Source organism: Notolepis coatsorum (assembly GCF_963971535.1).
Source record: "Notolepis coatsorum genome assembly, chromosome: 10".
In the NCBI taxonomy this organism is placed as follows: domain Eukaryota; kingdom Metazoa; phylum Chordata; class Actinopteri; order Aulopiformes; family Paralepididae; genus Notolepis; species Notolepis coatsorum.
The window spans coordinates 120,602,312-120,620,820 of NC_140174.1; the positions used below are offsets into that span (position 1 = coordinate 120,602,312).

General features: G+C 45.0%; 1 protein-coding gene across 1 annotated transcript in view; it reads left to right on the top strand.

Annotated features, from left to right (window-relative positions):
* Positions 1-18,509, top strand: part of dock8 (dedicator of cytokinesis 8) — a 334,288-nt gene that overhangs the window by 273,503 nt on the left and 42,276 nt on the right. The window contains 5 exon segments of the mRNA XM_084323164.1: positions 1,599-1,637; positions 1,639-1,662; positions 1,664-1,735; positions 5,020-5,106; positions 14,219-14,455. Of these exon segments, the coding sequence (XP_084179290.1) occupies positions 1,599-1,637; positions 1,639-1,662; positions 1,664-1,735; positions 5,020-5,106; positions 14,219-14,455 (459 nt within the window).

An 18,509-nucleotide genomic window follows, 5' to 3' on the forward strand; every position in this document is an offset into this window, starting at 1 on the left:
TTGACCAGAAAAGCGATAAACGCCTAAAAAAATTAAGTTTAAAAAAAAAGCTTATATTCACGGCGCTATAAAATGACAACCTACCGATGGATTTTTTTTTCTTTAAGCCATTCTGAAGGGACGGTTTATGCACTCAATTGACAATGAGAATGGACAGATAGCAACACTATAAAGTATAGATATAGCTGTTAGAAAACCAACATGTTTGTTTACATTCCCCGGTCCTCTAGCCACTAATTAGACTAAGCCCATCGGTCGTCAAAGTGTTAATATAATTCTTATTACTAAGTATAGTTATTGTTATTATTAGTATTATCATTATTATTATCATTATTTCTCCACGTGGTAAATACACGGGTCACAACATGTTTACAGGAACGTTTTGGAGTTGTATTTGGAGTGTATTTCGTGATTGTTGGGAACTAGGCTACACTGGCACACCTACTTCCAGTGAATGGCACTAAGCTAGGCTAACGGTGCGGCCATCAGGATGCTCAATGAACAATGAACAATAACAAACCATCAATACACCCACAGCACACACATCCACACGCACACTCACTTTAAATAAACAACACACTGTAGCACCCACTTTAGACACTAACATACTTTATATTTATTGTTAGGAAATTTGCACATCAATCTCATTCCTTATTGCACCTCATTGCACCTCACCACCACAAGGTGGCACCACAAGCTAAGCTATACCGCACCATTTCTACACTGTACTGTACCTGCACTGTATATACTGTACATATACTGTATATAGGTATATTGAAAATGTTTGTTGTTTACACTTGTTTACGTACTTGACTTTCTATTTTATACTTATATTATACTATCTTTTTATTATCTAGCACACTCTCAGGAGCAAAACAGAAAGAAGCATTTCATGCAAAGTATTCATTCTGTATTTCTGTATGACAACTAATAAAGAAACTTGAACTTGAACTGTTCCCTAAGCCTAATGCATGCACAGAGAAGTAAAGGGTATCTGCTTGTCTAACTCCAGGGTAGATTGCAAATAAGCTAATTTCCCCAAAAAGTTGTTGTGTTCCTTTAACATTACCTTACATCTCATTATAATTATTTGTATCATTATCATTATTACCATTACCTTACATCTCATGTCAACCTGAGTCTCTCTCTCTCTCTCTCTCTCTCTCTCTCTCTCTCTCTCTCTCTCTCTCTCTCTCTCTCTCTCTCTGTCTCTCTCTCTCTCTCTCTCTCTCTCTCTCTCTCTCTGTCCTCTGTCTCTCTCTCTCTCCCTCTCTCTCTCTCTCTCTCTCTCTCTGTCTCTCTCTCTCTCTCTCTCTCTCTCTCTCTCTCTCTCTGTCCTCTCCTCTGTCTCTGTCTCTCTCTCTCTCTCTCTCTGTCTCTCTCTCTCGTCTCTCTCTCTCTCTCTCTCTCTCTCTCTCTCTCTCGTCTGTCTCTCTCTCTCTCTCTCTCTCTCTCTCTCTCTCTCTCTCTCTCTCTCTCTCTCTCTCTCCTCTCTCTCCTCTCTCTCTCTCTCTCTCTCTCTCTCTCTCTCTCTGTCTCTCTCTCTCTCTCTCTCTCTCTCTCTCTCTCTCTCTCTCTCTCTCCTCTCTCTCTCTCAGGGTCATAAGAGGATGTTTGGGACCTATTTCCGGGTGGGTTTTTTATGGGGCCAAGTTCGGCGACCCTGGATGAACGGGAATTCATTTACAAGGAACCGGGGATCACCCATCTGCCCGAGATATCTCACCGGTTAGAGGTAAGAGGTGTGAGAGAGAGAGAGAGAGAGAGAGAGAGAGAGAGAGAGAGAGAGAGAGAGAGAGAACTGGGGATCACCCATCTGCCCGAGATATCTCACCGGTTCAGAGGTGTGAGAGAGAGAGAGAGAGAGAGAGAGAGAGAGAGAGAGAGAGAGAGAGAGAGAGAGAGAGGGGGAGGAAGATAGAACACAGAGAGAGAGACAGCAGTGGTGAAAAGTATTTAGTAATCTACTTTTTCAAAGTACAAATTTAGAGCTACTTGTACTTTACGTGAGTTTTAAATGTTGGGGAACTTTGTACTTTTACTCCACTACATTTATCTGAACCCATCAGTTACTAGTTATTTTGAAGACAAATATTTTGCATAGAAAACATGGCAAAGATTTACGATATTATACACTTTCACATTTGAAGCGGAGATGACGTAATCAGAGCAGCATAACTGGACCACATACCACTTTAACATAACCTTTAATCAGAGCAGCATAACTGGACCACATACCACTTTAACATAACCTTTAATCAGAGCAGCATAACTGGACCACATACCACTTTAACATAACCTTTAATCAGAGCAGCATAACTGGACCACATACCACTTTAACATAACCTTTAATCAGAGCAGCATAACTGGACCACATACCACTTTAACATAACGTTTAATCAGAGCAGCGTAACTGGACCACATACCACTTTAACATCACCTTTAATCAGAGCAGCATAACTGGACCACATACCACTTTAACATAACCTTTAATCAGAGCAGCATAACTGGACCACATACCACTTTAACATAACGTTTAATCAGAGCAGCATAACTGGACCACATACCACTTTAACATAACCTTTAATCAGAGCAGCATAACTGGACCACATACCACTTTAACATAACCTTTAATCAGAGCAGCATAACTGGACCACATACCACTTTAACATAACCTTTAATCAGAGCAGCATAACTGGACCACATACCACTTTAACATAACGTTTAATCAGAGCAGCGTAACTGGACCACATACCACTTTAACACAACCTTTAATCAGAGCAGCATAACTGGACCACATACCACTTTAACATAACCTTTAATCAGAGCAGCATAACTGGACCACATACCACTTTAACATGACCTTTAACCGCCAATGACGTGTTAAGACGTCATTCCTCGCCATGCGTAATCTGCCAATTACGTTTTACAGCGTCTTTGAGATCAATATTTCAAAAATCTGTCATGGTAATCATATTTCACTGACGGATCCTTGACGGGTGCTGGGGATCTCCACTCAATTCTCCAACGGTTCAATATCGCCACCTGGTGGCCGATCACCAAACCGTAAGTGGGGCCGGAAGTGCTTGGTGTCCCCCCTATTCCGTCCGCCACTCGCGATCGCTCGCTGGACTCCATCTTGACACACTGGATAATCGATCGGTTGCCATAACTCAATAAACAACAACGTTATTTGGACGTATATATTATTATACAATCCGGAAATGGTTAATCTAGATCAACATCCCATAATAGCGAACTTTTTGCTCCACTCTCATCGCCCAACGCTACGAGGAGACTGGGGTGAGTTTCAGCGTTTTTCTTTACCATTTTCGATACAAACTGCTCTGATCAATATATCACCCATACTACATAAATCATTTAACGTCGGTCATTGAATTATAAACGACCCCCCACCCCTCCGGTCACCAGCAGATGATGAGTCATGACGTTTAGGACCTTGTACAATTGAAATTTTTAATCTGGCGTCAATCGATATCAAACTGCATTTGATGATCTAATATATGCATAAATGGCTATAACTCACGTTCTATGAATTACTGCAGAAAACGATAAAAACATATTTATACTCTGGACGGTATTTTAGTATGAATGTGTGAATGAAAAAGTTAAACGTTCCTACACCCTGAACAATAGCTAATCGATGTTGAATGGGCCATAGTAATGTCAATTTAGCAATACAATTTAAAAAGTTATAGCCCTGCAAAGTAGGTGAACATCTCCATAGACAAATAGAGCTGGCAGTGATCAAACATTGATGGATATAAGCGTGGCAGAGAAAGGGTTAATCAGAGCAGCATAACTGGACCACATACCACTTTAACATAACCTTTAATCAGAGCAGCAAAACTGGACCACATACCACTTTAACATAACCTTTAATCAGAGCAGCATAACTGGATAACATACCACTTTAACATAATGTTTAATCAGAGCAGCATAACTGGACCACATACCACTTTAACATAATGTTTAATCAGAGCAGCATAACTGGACCACATACCACTTTAACATAATGTTTAATCAGAGCAGCATAACTGGACCACATACCACTTTAACATAACCTTTAATCAGAGCAGCATAACTGGACCACATACCACTTTAACATCACCTTTAATCAGAGCAGCATAACTGGACCACATACCACTTTAACATAACCTTTAATCAGAGCATCAGAGCAGCATAACTGGACCACATACCACTTTAACATAACCTTTAATCAGAGCAGCATAACTGGACCACATACCACTTTAACATCACCTTTAATCAGAGCAGCATAACTGGACCACATACCACTTTAACATCACCTTTAATCAGAGCAGCATAACTGGACCACATACCACTTTAACATCACCTTTAATCAGAGCAGCATAACTGGACCACATACCACTTTAACATAACCTTTAATCAGAGCAGCATAACTGGACCACATACCACTTTAACATAACCTTTAATCAGAGCAGCGTAAGTGGACCACATACCACTTTAACATCACCTTTAATCAGAGCAGCATAACTGGACCACATACCACTTTAACATAACCTTTAATCAGAGCAGTATAACTGGACCACATACCACTTTAACATAACCTTTAATTAGAGCAGTATAACTGGACCACATACCACTTTAACAAGGAACTGTGTACTTCTTCCACTACAGAGAGAGAGAGAGAGAGAGAGAGAGAGAGAGAGAGAGAGAGAGAGAGAGAAGACAGAGAGAAATGAGGTTGAGAGAGAGAGAGACAGGAAGAGAGGGGGGAGAGAACACAGAGAAAGGAGGTTGAGAGAGAGATAGATGGGGGGGAAGAAAACAGAGAGAGAGGGGGGAGGGGGAGAGAACACAGAGAGAAATGAGGTTGAGAGAGAGAGAGAGGGGGAGAGAACACATAGATAAAAGAGAGAGAGAGAGAGAGAGAGAGAGAGAGAGAGAGAGAGAGAGAGAGAGAGAGAGAGAGAGAGAGAGAGAATGAGTCATGAGGACGATGTGCTTGTGTTGCAGAACTTCTACAGCCAGTGTTTCGGTGACGCCCTGGAGATGATCAAAGACTCCACGCCGGTGCACAGGAACAAGCTGGACCCCAACAAGGTGCCTCAACCCTTTCACTGCCACACTACAGAAGGTTAACCTTTCACTACCACACTACAGACGGTTAACCCTTTCACTGACCACAACTACAGAAGGTTAACCCTTTCACTGACCACACTACATAAGGTTAACCCTTTCACTACCACATTTATTAACCGTACAGACCTAGATCATGAGGCTATTGAAACTGTTTTTGTAGAAATTCTATTTGAAAGGGCTAAATCTGTTCTAGTCGGCACAATTTACAGACCGCCAGACCAAAATGGCTTTTATGATGTGTTGGATGCGTGCTTAGCTGGAGCTGAGGATACAGAAATGATTCTTATTGGGGATTGGAACACGGATATGCAACAAAAAGATGCACCCGTCTTCAAATCCTACAATAATAATAATAATAATAATTAATTTAATTTATATAGCGCTTCTCAATAACCCGAAGTCGCTGACAGTAGTCGGGAGCAGGAGTACAAACAAAGAAACGAAAGCAAAGAAACAAAAACAAAAACAACAAAGAAACAAAAACAAAAGGAACATGAGACCATGGGGGGAACAGGGGAGACAGCCTGATAGCACAAAAAAGACTGGAGACAGACATCAATCAAGTTGGAGGGGAGGGGGGGGTTGAAGGCAAGGGAGAACAGGTGGGTTTTGAGGCGAGCTTTGAAGGTGGAGAGTGTAGGGGAGTCTCTGATGGACTGGGGGAGGGAGTTCCAGAGTCGGGGTGCAGTGCGAGAGAAGGCCCGATCTCCGCAGTTTTTAAGCTTGGATGTCGGGACAGTGAGGGAGGACAGTTTTGTGATCTGCACGGCCTCAGCCAGCTAATCACGCAACCCACACGTGTATGTGAGTCAACTCAGACTACCATTGACCTCATCCTGACCTCTGACAAGTCCAAGATCGCCAATAAAGGGGTTATAGCATGCGGGTTAAGTGATCATTATATGATATTTTGTACCCGTAAAAAGCTAAAACAAACGGCTGGCTGTCACAAAACAGTCACATCTAGAGACCTCAAAACCTACTCTAGCGAGGCCTTTAACCTTGAACTGGAGAGTCTGGACTGGTCAGATGAGCTCAATGGTACACTGGTTGAAGAAACATGGCTTGGCTTCAAAACCAAATTTTCAACGATACTAAACACATGCATTAAAGCATTCCGTCTCCAGACGGATTTCCGTCAATTTGATTGGGGAGATCCGTCCATTTGATTCGCAGTCTGACGGAATTGGCTACCTGGTATAATATGATTTGTAGATGCATACAGATTGAAACAAAATTGAGCCAATCAGAGGCGCCAAATATGGAAAAGGGCTTTTTTTCCCTATCGCGCCAAGCAGTCATCATCACTCAGCGACTCGAGAGACAGGATTACGCTGCTCACTCCGGAGGCTCGCTCCGCGGTTGCAGCTGCAGGCTATTGGGCGAGTGACAATTGCGAGGTCTGAGAAGTTTGTCCACCACATGGCAGGGTAACAAAATAGTCATGTAAAATAATTAAAAACTGCGGTGTGTTTTGGTTTTACGAGTCGCCTTTTTTGCAGCCTCACGCGTCAACTGCTTGTTTACCAACGTCACAGCCACCACGCTGCTTGCACTCGCTGCTATATACCGATTAGCTAACGTTAGCTTAATAGCGTCGGTTAAATGGAAGGAGTAAGCCGGCCACTAAAAAGAGAACCCACCGCGGGTTTCTCAGATGAAAAGGATGAGCGGGACCACCTAACAAAAAGTTTCGAGAGGAGAGGACGTTTGAAGAGACTGGCTAGGCAGCGCTACTGGGGGCTGTAGTGGTGAGTTAACTTGTTCCGTGTGCCGCAACAATGTCAAAAAGAAAAACAGAACAACACGTTTGTCATTGTCGTGTTACTTCACAGTACAATATGTGAGTCCCCTACTGTGGTTGTGAGTATACGTTTATTAGCTTAACTCCGTAGCAACATCACACAGGTGTATCTATAGACAGTCTCCTCCCCACTGTATATATTCTCTCCCCACCGTATGTATATTTCTCTCCCACCACCCCCTCCTAATGTACAGTCTCCTCCCCATCATATGCATATAATCTCTCTTAGGATCTATGGGTAACGGTACTGTATATTTTCACCCACCCACCCACCCCCTCCTAATGTACAGTCTCCTCCCCATCATATGTATAATCTCTGTCAGGATCTATGGGTAACATTACTGTATATTTGCATATCGTATATGTCACAAATGTAACAGTACTATATACCTGTAGTATGTCCCTATGCCATAAATGTCATGATGTCAATGTCATGCATGTCATAAATGTCACTATGAATTGAAAATGGGGGACCCTGATGATGTAAACAAGACAAACGTCTTTCTCTGGTCTGCATCCCCTTAACAATTGTGTGTATTGAGCCATACTGTATTGTACCCATTCTGCAATCGGTTAAATATTGATTGATTGTTATAACAGATTGCAGAATGGGTACAATACAGTACAGCTCAATACACACAATTGTCAAGGGGTTGCAGACCAGAGAAAGACTTTCCTCTTGTTTACATCAGGGTCCCCCATTTTCAATTCATCATAACATATATGACATACATGACATACAGATAGATAATACTGCTACATCTATACATTTATGACGTACCAGATTTACAAATACAGTATTGTTTGTGATACAATAAGAGTCTAAAAAAGAGAGCATATACATTTGACGAAGAAACTGTACATTGGAGGAGGTTGGGTGGAGGGGGGGGGGACTGTACATTGGAGGTGGTTGGGGAGGGAAGGGTTGGGTAGGCGGGGTGGGGGGGTAACTGTACATTGGATTATCGACGAAACCGAAACAAGTAGGCTCCCTTAAAACGCCAACGCTATTAAAAAGAAATACAGTGGAGGTTAAAATAAGAATATGACTTGGCCTGAAAAAAATTTCAGTCAGGAGATTTTTTTTTGCTTTAATCCCTGACTAAACAACATGGCCCCCCTAAGAACCACCAGGGTAAAAAATCGCGCGGAGCCGTGGATGCACGCTGAAATACTGACCGCTATGAAAACCAGAGACAAAAAATGTTCTGAGTTTCGTAAAAGTCAGTCAAAGCTTACCATAAGCACGAGCAGTGAACTCCAAGCCCACGTGACTGAACTCAAACTGGAAAGAAACAGACTAAGAAATGATGTAAACTCCATGATCAGAACAGCAAAAAAAAATTTCATCAATGACAAAACCGAGGAAACAAAAACAAACCACGTGAACTTTGGAAATTACTCAATAACCAACTAGGCTGCAGTAAAAAACTTAAAACCAGATTCTCAAACATAAACATAAAGACGGACAACACCCTCATCACAGACAAGCTGGATGTAGCCAATTACTTAAATAGTTTCTTCACAAACATAGCCACAACACTGGTAAACAAACTACCCTCCCACTCAGGGCATTATGGGGTTGAACACATAGTAGCATACTACAAGAACCTAGGGGTCCACAAAGACGACTTCAAACTGGAAATGGTAACAACAGATGAGGTACTCAAAAAACTGAGCGCCCTCCAACCTAACAAGGCCACTGGCCATGACAACATCCCCTCCAAATTCCTCAGAGACTCAGCAGCCGCCATCACCCCAGTCATCACACACATAATAAACCTCTCCATAAAACAGGGACACGTCCCCAAGGACTTCAAAATCGCGAGAGTGACCCCTCTGCACAAAAAAGGCAGTAAATTAGACCCAGGCAACTACCGCCCTGTTTCTATCCTTACCTCCATCTCGAAAGTCATGGAAAAAATTGTATACGAACAGGTCGAAAAATACCTTGCGGAAAAAAATCTAATCTACGAATTCCAATCTGGCTTCAGAACATCCCACTCCACTGACACATGCCTTCTCTATTTAAACGACCACATCAAACAAGAGGTGGACGCGGGCAAATACTGCGGCATGGTCATGCTGGACCTACAAAAGGCCTTCGACACTGTCAATCACACCATTCTGATTGACAAGCTAAAAGCAATTGGTTTTGATAGTCTATCAGTGAGCTGGATGCAATCCTACCTGGAGGGGAGAGAGCAGATGGTGGAGGTAAACGGTACCCTACCCCCCCCCCCCCCCTCACAGTAAGCTGTGGTGTTCCACAAGGAAGCATACTAGGTCCGCTACTGTTCCTAATTTATGCAAATGACATGTCGTCAGCTTGTGACTGCAACTTGTTCCTGTTTGCGGACGACTCAGCCCTGCTGGTCTCTGACAAGAACAAGTTACAGGTTGAAAAAACCCTCAGCTCAGAACTAGGCAAAATCTGCATATGGCTTGCTGATAACAAACTATCATTACACATGGGCAAAACAGAGTCCATTCTCTTCGGTTCAAATAACAAACTCAGCAAGACCGACGGCTTCTCAGTTACAGTGGGTGACAATATTGTCACGAGGAAAGAAGATATTACCTACCTGGGTTCCATCCTAGAGGCAAATCTTTCCTGTGACAAAATGGCATCCAATGTAATAAAAAAAGTCAACCAACGTACTCGATTCTTGTACCGGATCTCCTCACTGGTAAACAAGAATACCCTGAAGACTCTGGCAGGAGCACTCATTCAAGGGTACTACGACTATGCTTGCACCTCATGGTACCAAAGCACCTCAAAGGCGCTAAAAACAAAATTACAAACATCTCAAAACAAACTGGTCAGACTACTGCTTGACCTTACTCCTAGAACCCACCTCACCCCTGCCCACTTTGACAACTTAGGATGGCTTAGAGTAGACGACAGAGTACAGCAACTTGCAATGGGCCTGGTCTACAAGATACACTACACACATTTACATTTAGTCATTTAGCTGACGCTTTTATCCAAAGCGACTTACAAGTTCTGTACGACAAGCCATCAGGAAGAGCACAACTCTATCAGCTGAGTAACAATGTTCATCAAAGTGTTGAGTGCTACAGTGTAGGTTAGTTTATTAGGACAAGTGCATGACAGTATGGTTAGTTAGGGTTAGATTTTTTTTTTTTTTTTTTTTTTTTTTTAATTCAGATAATGGTTGAAGAAGTGAGTCTTTAGTCGACGGCGAAAGATTGGACGTGTTTCGGCTGTCCTAACTGGGGTGGGTAGTTCATTCCACCATTGTGGGGCAAGGACTGAGAATAGGCGACTTCTCTTTGATGACCCTCCCGGAGCTTGGATAGGAGTAGGTCTGAGGCGGCCAGAAGATGCAGAGCGTAGGGGTCTTGAGGGTGTGTAGTTAGAGACCATTGACCGGAGGTAGGCGGGAGCAGTTCCCTTTGCCGCACGGTATGCTAGGTCAAGGGCCTTGAAGCGGATTCGTGCAGCAATGGGGAGCCAGTGCAGGTCCCTAAGAAGTGGGGTGACATGGGCCGACTTCGGTAGGTTTGAGATCAGGCGGGCCGCTGCGTTCTGAATGAGTTGAAGAGGCTTAGTGGCAGTGGCCGGGAGGCCAGCGAGCAGTGCGTTGCAGTAGTCGAGGCGGGAGATGACTGTTGATTGGACGAGGAGTTGGGTGGCTTCTTTTGTCAGGAAGGGGCGTATCCTTCTGACGTTGCTCAGGAGGAATCGGCAGGTTCTGGTTGTCGCTGCGATGTGAGCAGAGAAGTTCAACTGGTCGTCGAGGACAACACCAAGGTTCTTGGCGGTCGGGGACGCGGTCACAGCTGCATTCTCGACTGTGATGGAAAGGTCGGTCAGGGGGGAGGATTTGGCCGGCAGGTGGAGCAATTCTGTTTTGCTTAGGTTCAGTTTGAGGTGGTTGGTCGTCATCCAGGCGGAGATGTCGGACAGACAGGCCGAGATCCGCTCAGAGACGTGGATATCTGAGGGAGGGAAGGAGAGGAAGAGTTGAGTATCGTCGGCATAACAGTGGTAGGAGAAGCCATGAGACGTGATAATGTTACCCAGTGATTTAGTGTAGAGGGAGAAGAGAAGGGGTCCTAAAACCGAGCCCTGGGGGACACCCGTCCGCAGGGGGCGGGTGGCCGACAGGGTCCCTCTCCATGACACTTGGTAGGAGCGGTCATTGAGGTATGATGACAACCATGTCAGCGCAGAGCCAGCCACTCCCATTCCTGCGAGGGCCGCGAGGAGGATCTGGTGGTTGACTGTGTCGAAGGCTGCAGATAGATCTAGGAGAATCAGGACAGAGGAGAGGCCTTTCGCTTTTGCTAAGTGAAGTGCCTCTGTGACCGCAATGAGGGCTGTCTCTGTGGAGTGACCAGTCCTGAAGCCTGACTGATTAGGGTCTAGGAGGTCATTCTGTAAGAGATAAGCAGTAAGTTGGTTGGATACAGCACGTTCAAGTGTTTTAGAAAGGAAGGAGAGAAGAGAGACAGGACGGTAGTTGCCTATGACGGTAGGGTTCAGGGATGGTTTTTTTATGAGGGGCGTGACTCTGGCTTGTTTTAGGGAGGTGGGGACCACCCCCGAGTTGAGTGAGGAGTTGATGGTTGCAGTTAGGAATGGGAGGATGTCTGGTGCTATGGACTGGAGGAGTGGGGAAGGTAGCCGGTCCAGCTGGCATGTAGTCGGACGGTTCGACGTTACCAGTGTCAGGGTCTCGGCTTCTGTAATGGGAGAGAAAGATGACAGAGTGAAGGATGAGGTTCTCGATTCAGCATTTGGAATGGGTGGGGGTTGGGAGAAGGAGCTGCGGATGTTCTCCACTTTTTCCTCAAAGAAGATCGCAAAGTCTTCGGCAGAGAAAGATGACCAAGGTACCCATGTACATGTCAAAATACTTCCCAAAGGTCAGTGAATACCACGATCACAATACCAGAGGGAGCTCCACAAATCATGTTAAACCCAGATTCGGCTCAAACAAGGGACTAAACACGTTTCGCAATTATGCCACATCAATGTGGAACGCCCTACCCAAAGCTGTAAAGGAATGTGAATCACTACCCACTTTCAAAAACACTCTCAAAAAACACCTACGGGAGACTGCAATTCGAAACTGGCCCCTGTAAATGTCCTAACACAACCCCCTCCAATGTACAGTAAATTACCAAGTATGGTCTTGTCAATATTCCAATGTACAGTTTTGTTTGTACAGTTGTACAGTGTACAGTGTCCCCCACCCACCCCTCCTACCCAACCCCCCCCCCACTCCTACACAACCCCCCCCACCCACCCAACCACCTCCAATGTACAGTCCCCCCCCCCTCCCACCTACCCAATCCAATGTACAGTTTCTACGGCAACTGTATATACTTTTTTTTTTCTGGGCTCTCTTTGTATCACAAACAGTACTGTATTTACAAATATGGTATGTCATAAATATATAGATGTAGCAGTACTGTCTATCTGTATGTCATGTATGTCATATATGTTACGATGAATTGAAAATGGGGGACCCTGATGTAAACAAGACGAAAGTCTTTCTCTGGTCTGCATCCCCTTAACAATTGTATGTATTGAGCTGTACTGTACTGTACCCATTCTGCAATCTGTTAATAAAGTTTTCAATCAACACTACAGAAGGTTAACCTTTCACTACCACACTATAGACGGTTAACCCTTTCACTGACCACACTACAGAAGGTTAACCCTTTCACTACCACACTACAGAAGGTTAACCTTTCACTACCACACTACAGACGGTTAACCCTTTCACTGACCACAACTACAGAAGGTTAACCCTTTCACTGACCACACTACAGAAGGTTAACCCTTTCACTACCACACTACAGAAGGTTAACCCTTCACTACCACACTACAGAAGGTTAACCCTTTCACTGACCACACTACAGACGGTTAACCCTTTCACTGACCGCACACTGACCACACTACAGACGGTTAACCCTTTCACTGACCACAACTACAGAAGGTTAACCCTTTCACTGATCACACTACAGAAGGTTAACCTTTCACTACCACACTACAGAAGGTTAACCCTTTCACTCCCGCACTACAGAAGGTTAACCCTTTCACTACCACACTACAGAATGTTAAACCTTTCCCTACCACACTACAGACGGTTAACCCTTTCACTACCACACTACATAATGTTAACATTTCACTACCACACTACAGAAGGTTAACCCTTTCACTACCTCACTACATAATGTTAACCCTTTCACTACCACACTACAGACGGTTAACCCTTTCACTACCACACTACAGAAGGTTAACCCTTTCACTACCACACTACAGAAGGTTAACCTTTCACTACCACACTACATAAGGTTAACCTTTCACTACCACACTACAGAAGGTTAACCTTTCACTACCACACTACAGAAGGTTAACCTTTCACTACCACACTACAGAAGGTTAACCTTTCACTACCACACTACAGAAGGTTAACCCTTTCACTACCACACTATAGAAGGTTAACCCTTTCACTACCACACTACAGAAGGTTAACCCTTCACTACCACACTACAGACTGTTAACCCTTTCACTGACCACACTACAGACGGTTAACCCTTTCACTGACCACACTACAGAAGGTTAACCCTTTCACTGACCACACTACAGAAGGTTAACCTTTCACTGCCACACTACAGACGGTTAACCCTTTCACTGCCACACTACAGACGGTTAACCTTTTCACTACCACACTACAGAAGGTTAACCCTTTACTACCACACTACAGAAGGTTAACCCTTTCACTCCCACACTACATAAGGTTAACCCTTTCACTACCACACTACAGAATGTTAACCCTTTCCCTACCACACTACAGACGGTTAACCCTTTCACTACCACACTACATAATATTAACATTTCACTACCACACTACAGAAGGTTAACCCTTTCACTACCTCACTACAGAATGTTAACCCTTTCACTACCACACTACAGACGGTTAACCCTTTCACTACCACACTACAGAAGGTTAACCCTTTCACTCCCACACTACATAAGGTTAACCCTTTCACTACCACACTACAGAATGTTAACCCTTTCCCTACCACACTACAGACGATTAACCCTTTCACTACCACACTACATAATATTAACATTTCACTACCACACTACAGAAGGTTAACCCTTTCACTACCTCACTACAGAATGTTAACCCTTTCACTACCACACTACAGACGGTTAACCCTTTCACTACCACAATACAGAAGGTTAACCCTTTCACCACCGCACTACTTTTATCCCATTTCAAGGCGTACATCCAGATCACCTACGCGGAGCCGTTCTTCGACGACTACGAGATGAAGGACCGGCTGACCAACTTCGAGAAGAACTTCAACCTGCGCCGCTTCATGTACACCACGCCCTTCACCAAGAGCGGGCGGCCGCGCGGGGAGCTCAGCGAGCAGTACAAGAGGAAGACCATCCTCACCACGATGCACGCCTTCCCTTACATCAAGACGCGCATCAACGTCATCCAGAAGGAGGAGGTAGGCTCCGTGCGGCCATCTATCCACCGGTTTTCAATTCAGACACTATTGATTGATTGGGCCTAACAAAATAAATTGTTTGGTTCCTGTTGGTTGTCAGTTAAGGCCATGGGTAGGTAGGGAATTTATTTTATTTTATTTTTTATAAAAAATTTCCCACGGCGTCTATGGATAGGGAATTTCTTTATTTAATAAAAATGTTCACGACAACATGGATGCATGTACTCTGACAGCATGTTTAATATCCATAATACTAAAGGTTAAAATACAAAGACTGTTAGGGTTTGTGGCGAGGGGAGGTGAGAGAACCCAAATTCTGGACAATGGTTATGAACCAGAGAGAGGAGGCAGAGTCGACGGCGAAAAGTATTATCGAAGACTTTACTTGAGCAGAAGTAAACAAAGGAACACGTTACACGGTACAACAAAAGCGAACTGTAAAACATGGAAACAAAACCTCAGCTGTGCTGGAAAACGGCGCTAGGAAGCGGGAACGGACTCAAAGGGAAACAAGAGATAAGGGCTATTCCGCGAACGGCAGGAATAGCAGGGATACGACAGGATACAGGGAAAACAGATCACAGCACGGAAAGGTACTGGAACAGGAAACAAACAATGGCGCGACGCTGGTAAACAGGGTGCGGCACGTATATATACCGATGCTAATTAGAATAACAAGAAACAGCTGGGGCTGACAGGCTAGGACACAGAACACTAACACAAAGAATACAAGGGGACTATACGAAATTGGGATGGGAGAAAAATAGAAAATGGGAGAAAAAGTGGATCAAAAAAAATTATATTGTTAATAATAACTAACAATAATGATGTAATAATGTAAAAATTATCATAAAAAATACCTGATTATGAGAAAAAATAATTACGATGCATGGAATATTGTTATTTTTTTTGTTTTTATCCACTTTTTCTCCCATTTTTCTATCTTTTCTCCCATCCCAATTTCGTATCATCCAATTCAACCCTCCCCTGTCACGAACGCTGTTTCTTGCCTCCCACAAGCCGGCTGCAATGTGGACTAAGTCATACATAGCACAAGTCCCCTCCGGTACTTGAGGTAACAGCAGTCGCATCTTTTCACCTGCGCAGCTCGATCTCTCAGTGGCGAGGAGTAACGCGTGGGAGGCTCACGCTGCCCCGACACTTCCTGATTCTACTGCGCAGGCGCACCAACCGACCTGTAGGAGTCGCTGTCCACAACGCCCGATCCCCACCCATCAGTTTCCCACCCCCTAATACGGCCAATGTGTATTAGTACGGACGACCAGCTAAACTGAAAGCAATGTGGAGCGCTGGGATCGAACAGGCGATCCCAGCGTCTCTGCATTCGTGGCGAGCGCCTTGCCCACTACGCCACGTAGCCGCCCCAATGCATGGAATATTGTTGATATGGCACACTAGTTACAACTATATTTCAAACAGGCACTTCATGTCAAAAAGGTTGCTGACCCCTGCTCTAGTGGATGGGACTGAGGCGGTAGCTACCGAGGCTACACTGGCGGCGGGGGCTAAGCTAGTAGTAGAGGCCTTGCTATCTGCAAAGGGCCTGACAGGGTTAGCAGCTTGGCAGTCGGCTGGGGAGTTGGGGACCTGGAAGAGCACCCTAAACATGTTCCCGGCCAGTAACCGGAGTTTGCATGCTCTTCCAGGACTCCACTTCATCATGGAGAACACCAGGCGATAAGCGCTCTTTCGCTCCTCCAGACTGCAGGCCGGAGAATAATTGCCCATGAATCCTTGTAAAAGGGAATGTGCCTCATGAAACCTGTCCCAGAGGGGGGCTACAGGACCAGTAGGGGACGCTATACTAGTAGAGAGGGCTATGGTGCTAGCTGTAGATGCTACACTAGCAGGAAGGGCTAAGGTGCTAGCTGTAGATGCTACACTAGCAGGAAGGGCTAAGGTGCTAGCTGTAGATGCTACACTAGCAGGAAGGGCTAAGGAGCTAGCTGTAGAGGCTACACTAGCGGGAGGGGCTAAGGTGCTAGCAGTAGGAGTTACTCTAGCAGGAGGGGCTAAGGTGCTAGCTGTAGATGCTACACTAGCAGGAAGGGCTAAGGTGCTAGCTGTAGGGGTTACACTAGCAGGAAGGACTATGCTAGTCTTCTTAGGTTTGCTAGCCTTCTGAGACTTGCTAGCAGTGCGTGCTACGCTAGCAGGCGGGGCTCTAGCGGACTGGACTGAGGCGGTAGCTACCAAGGCTACACTAGCGGCAGAGGCTGTGCTAACCACGGAGGCCATGCCAGCCGACGGGGCGGTCCCAGCATCTGAGGCTACGTTAGCTATAGGTCCTGTGCACGCGAGGGCAGCTAGGTAGGTAGCTACTGCAGAGACTGCTCTATCACCAAAGGTTCTGCCAGTTGCAGAAGCCTCGCTAGCAGTAGCAGGAGGGAGTAAGCCAGTGGTAGAGAACGAGCCTACACTGAGTCTCCTAACAGAAGAAACCATAGTCGTAGCTGTGGGGACAGAGGTTCTGCTAGCTGCACTAGCTACGGGGACTAGGCTAGCGGCCGTGCTAGTAGCCTGGGCTGTGTTAGCAGAGAGGGGGTTAGCTGCACTAGCTACGGGAGCTAGGCTAGCGGCTGTGCTAGTAGCCTGGGCTGTGTTAGCTTTCGGGCCTAAGCTAGCAGGAGGAGCTATGGGGGTAGCTGCCGAAGCTATATTGGCTACAGGGGCTAAACTAGCAGTTGCTGCGCATTAGGGGCCTTACTTGCAGGGGAGGACGTGCTGGTAGCAATGACTTCGCTGAGGGCAGGGGTCCAGAGTGCCAGAAGCAACCCTATGATCACACGGCCATGTGCCTCCAGCTGAAGCGCCTGCTCCGCACTGCACTCACTCTCACTCACGGAGGTGAGCAGCGTGTACATGGTCCACCTCTCCTCCGAGGATGAGGAGAGAAAATCCCCCTCGAGGAATATCTCCATAGCGAGCATTGCATTGTCTCTCTTCTTGTCCGCTGGGTTCAGGTTAGGTCGTGCCATTCTGTTAGGGTTTGTGGCGAGGGGAGGTGAGAGAACCCAAATGCTGGACAATGGTTATGAACCAGAGAGAGGAGGCAGAGTCGATGGCGAAAAGTATAATCGAAGACTTTACTTGAGCAGAAGTAAACAAAGGAACACGTTACACGGTACAACAAAAGCGAACTGTAAAACATGGAAACAAAACCTCAGCTGTGCTGGAAAATGGCGCTAGGAAGCGGGAACGAAGGGAAACAAGAGATAAAGTTCTATTCCGCAAACGGCAGGAATAGCAGGGATACAACAGGATACAGGGAAAACAGATCACAGCACGGAAAGGTACTGGAACAGGAAACAAACAATGGTGCGACGCTGGTAAACAGGGGGCGGCACGTATATATACCGATGCTAATTAGAATAACAAGAAACAGCTGGGGCTGACAGGCTAGGACACAGAACACTAACACAAAGAATACAAGGGGACTAGACTAGAACCATATTACAGGGACAGAAATAATACAATGAATACAAGGACACTAGACTAATAGGCAGACATATGAACATACTGGGGAGCACACAGGACCGATAACAAATACAAGGGGAACACATTAATACACACATCCAATAATCTCCAGACAAAGAATATGCACTCCTGCAGTACCGCAAACAGAGCGCCAGAGGGTGGCAGATGATTGTCTGTGTCCAGATAGTTCAGATTATGACAAAGACACTGTACTACTCTAAATATCCTGACGTCAGAGAGCTGTGCAAATATTGTGAAATGCTTTTTATATATTCTCATTATTGACATGGACTGCACTTTTTGACTAAGATTCACCGAAACTTTATTGGAAAAAAATATATATATTATAAATTAAATAAAAAATCATAAAATACATTTGGGTCGCACCTAAATGGGCAGGGTCGGTCGACAACCTGAACCAAACCATTTATTTTGCATGGCCTTGATTGATTGACCATTTAATTAACAGATTGCAGAATGGGTACAATACAGTACAGCTCAATACACACAATTGTTAAGGGGATGCAGACCAGAGAAAGACTTTCGTCTTGTTTAC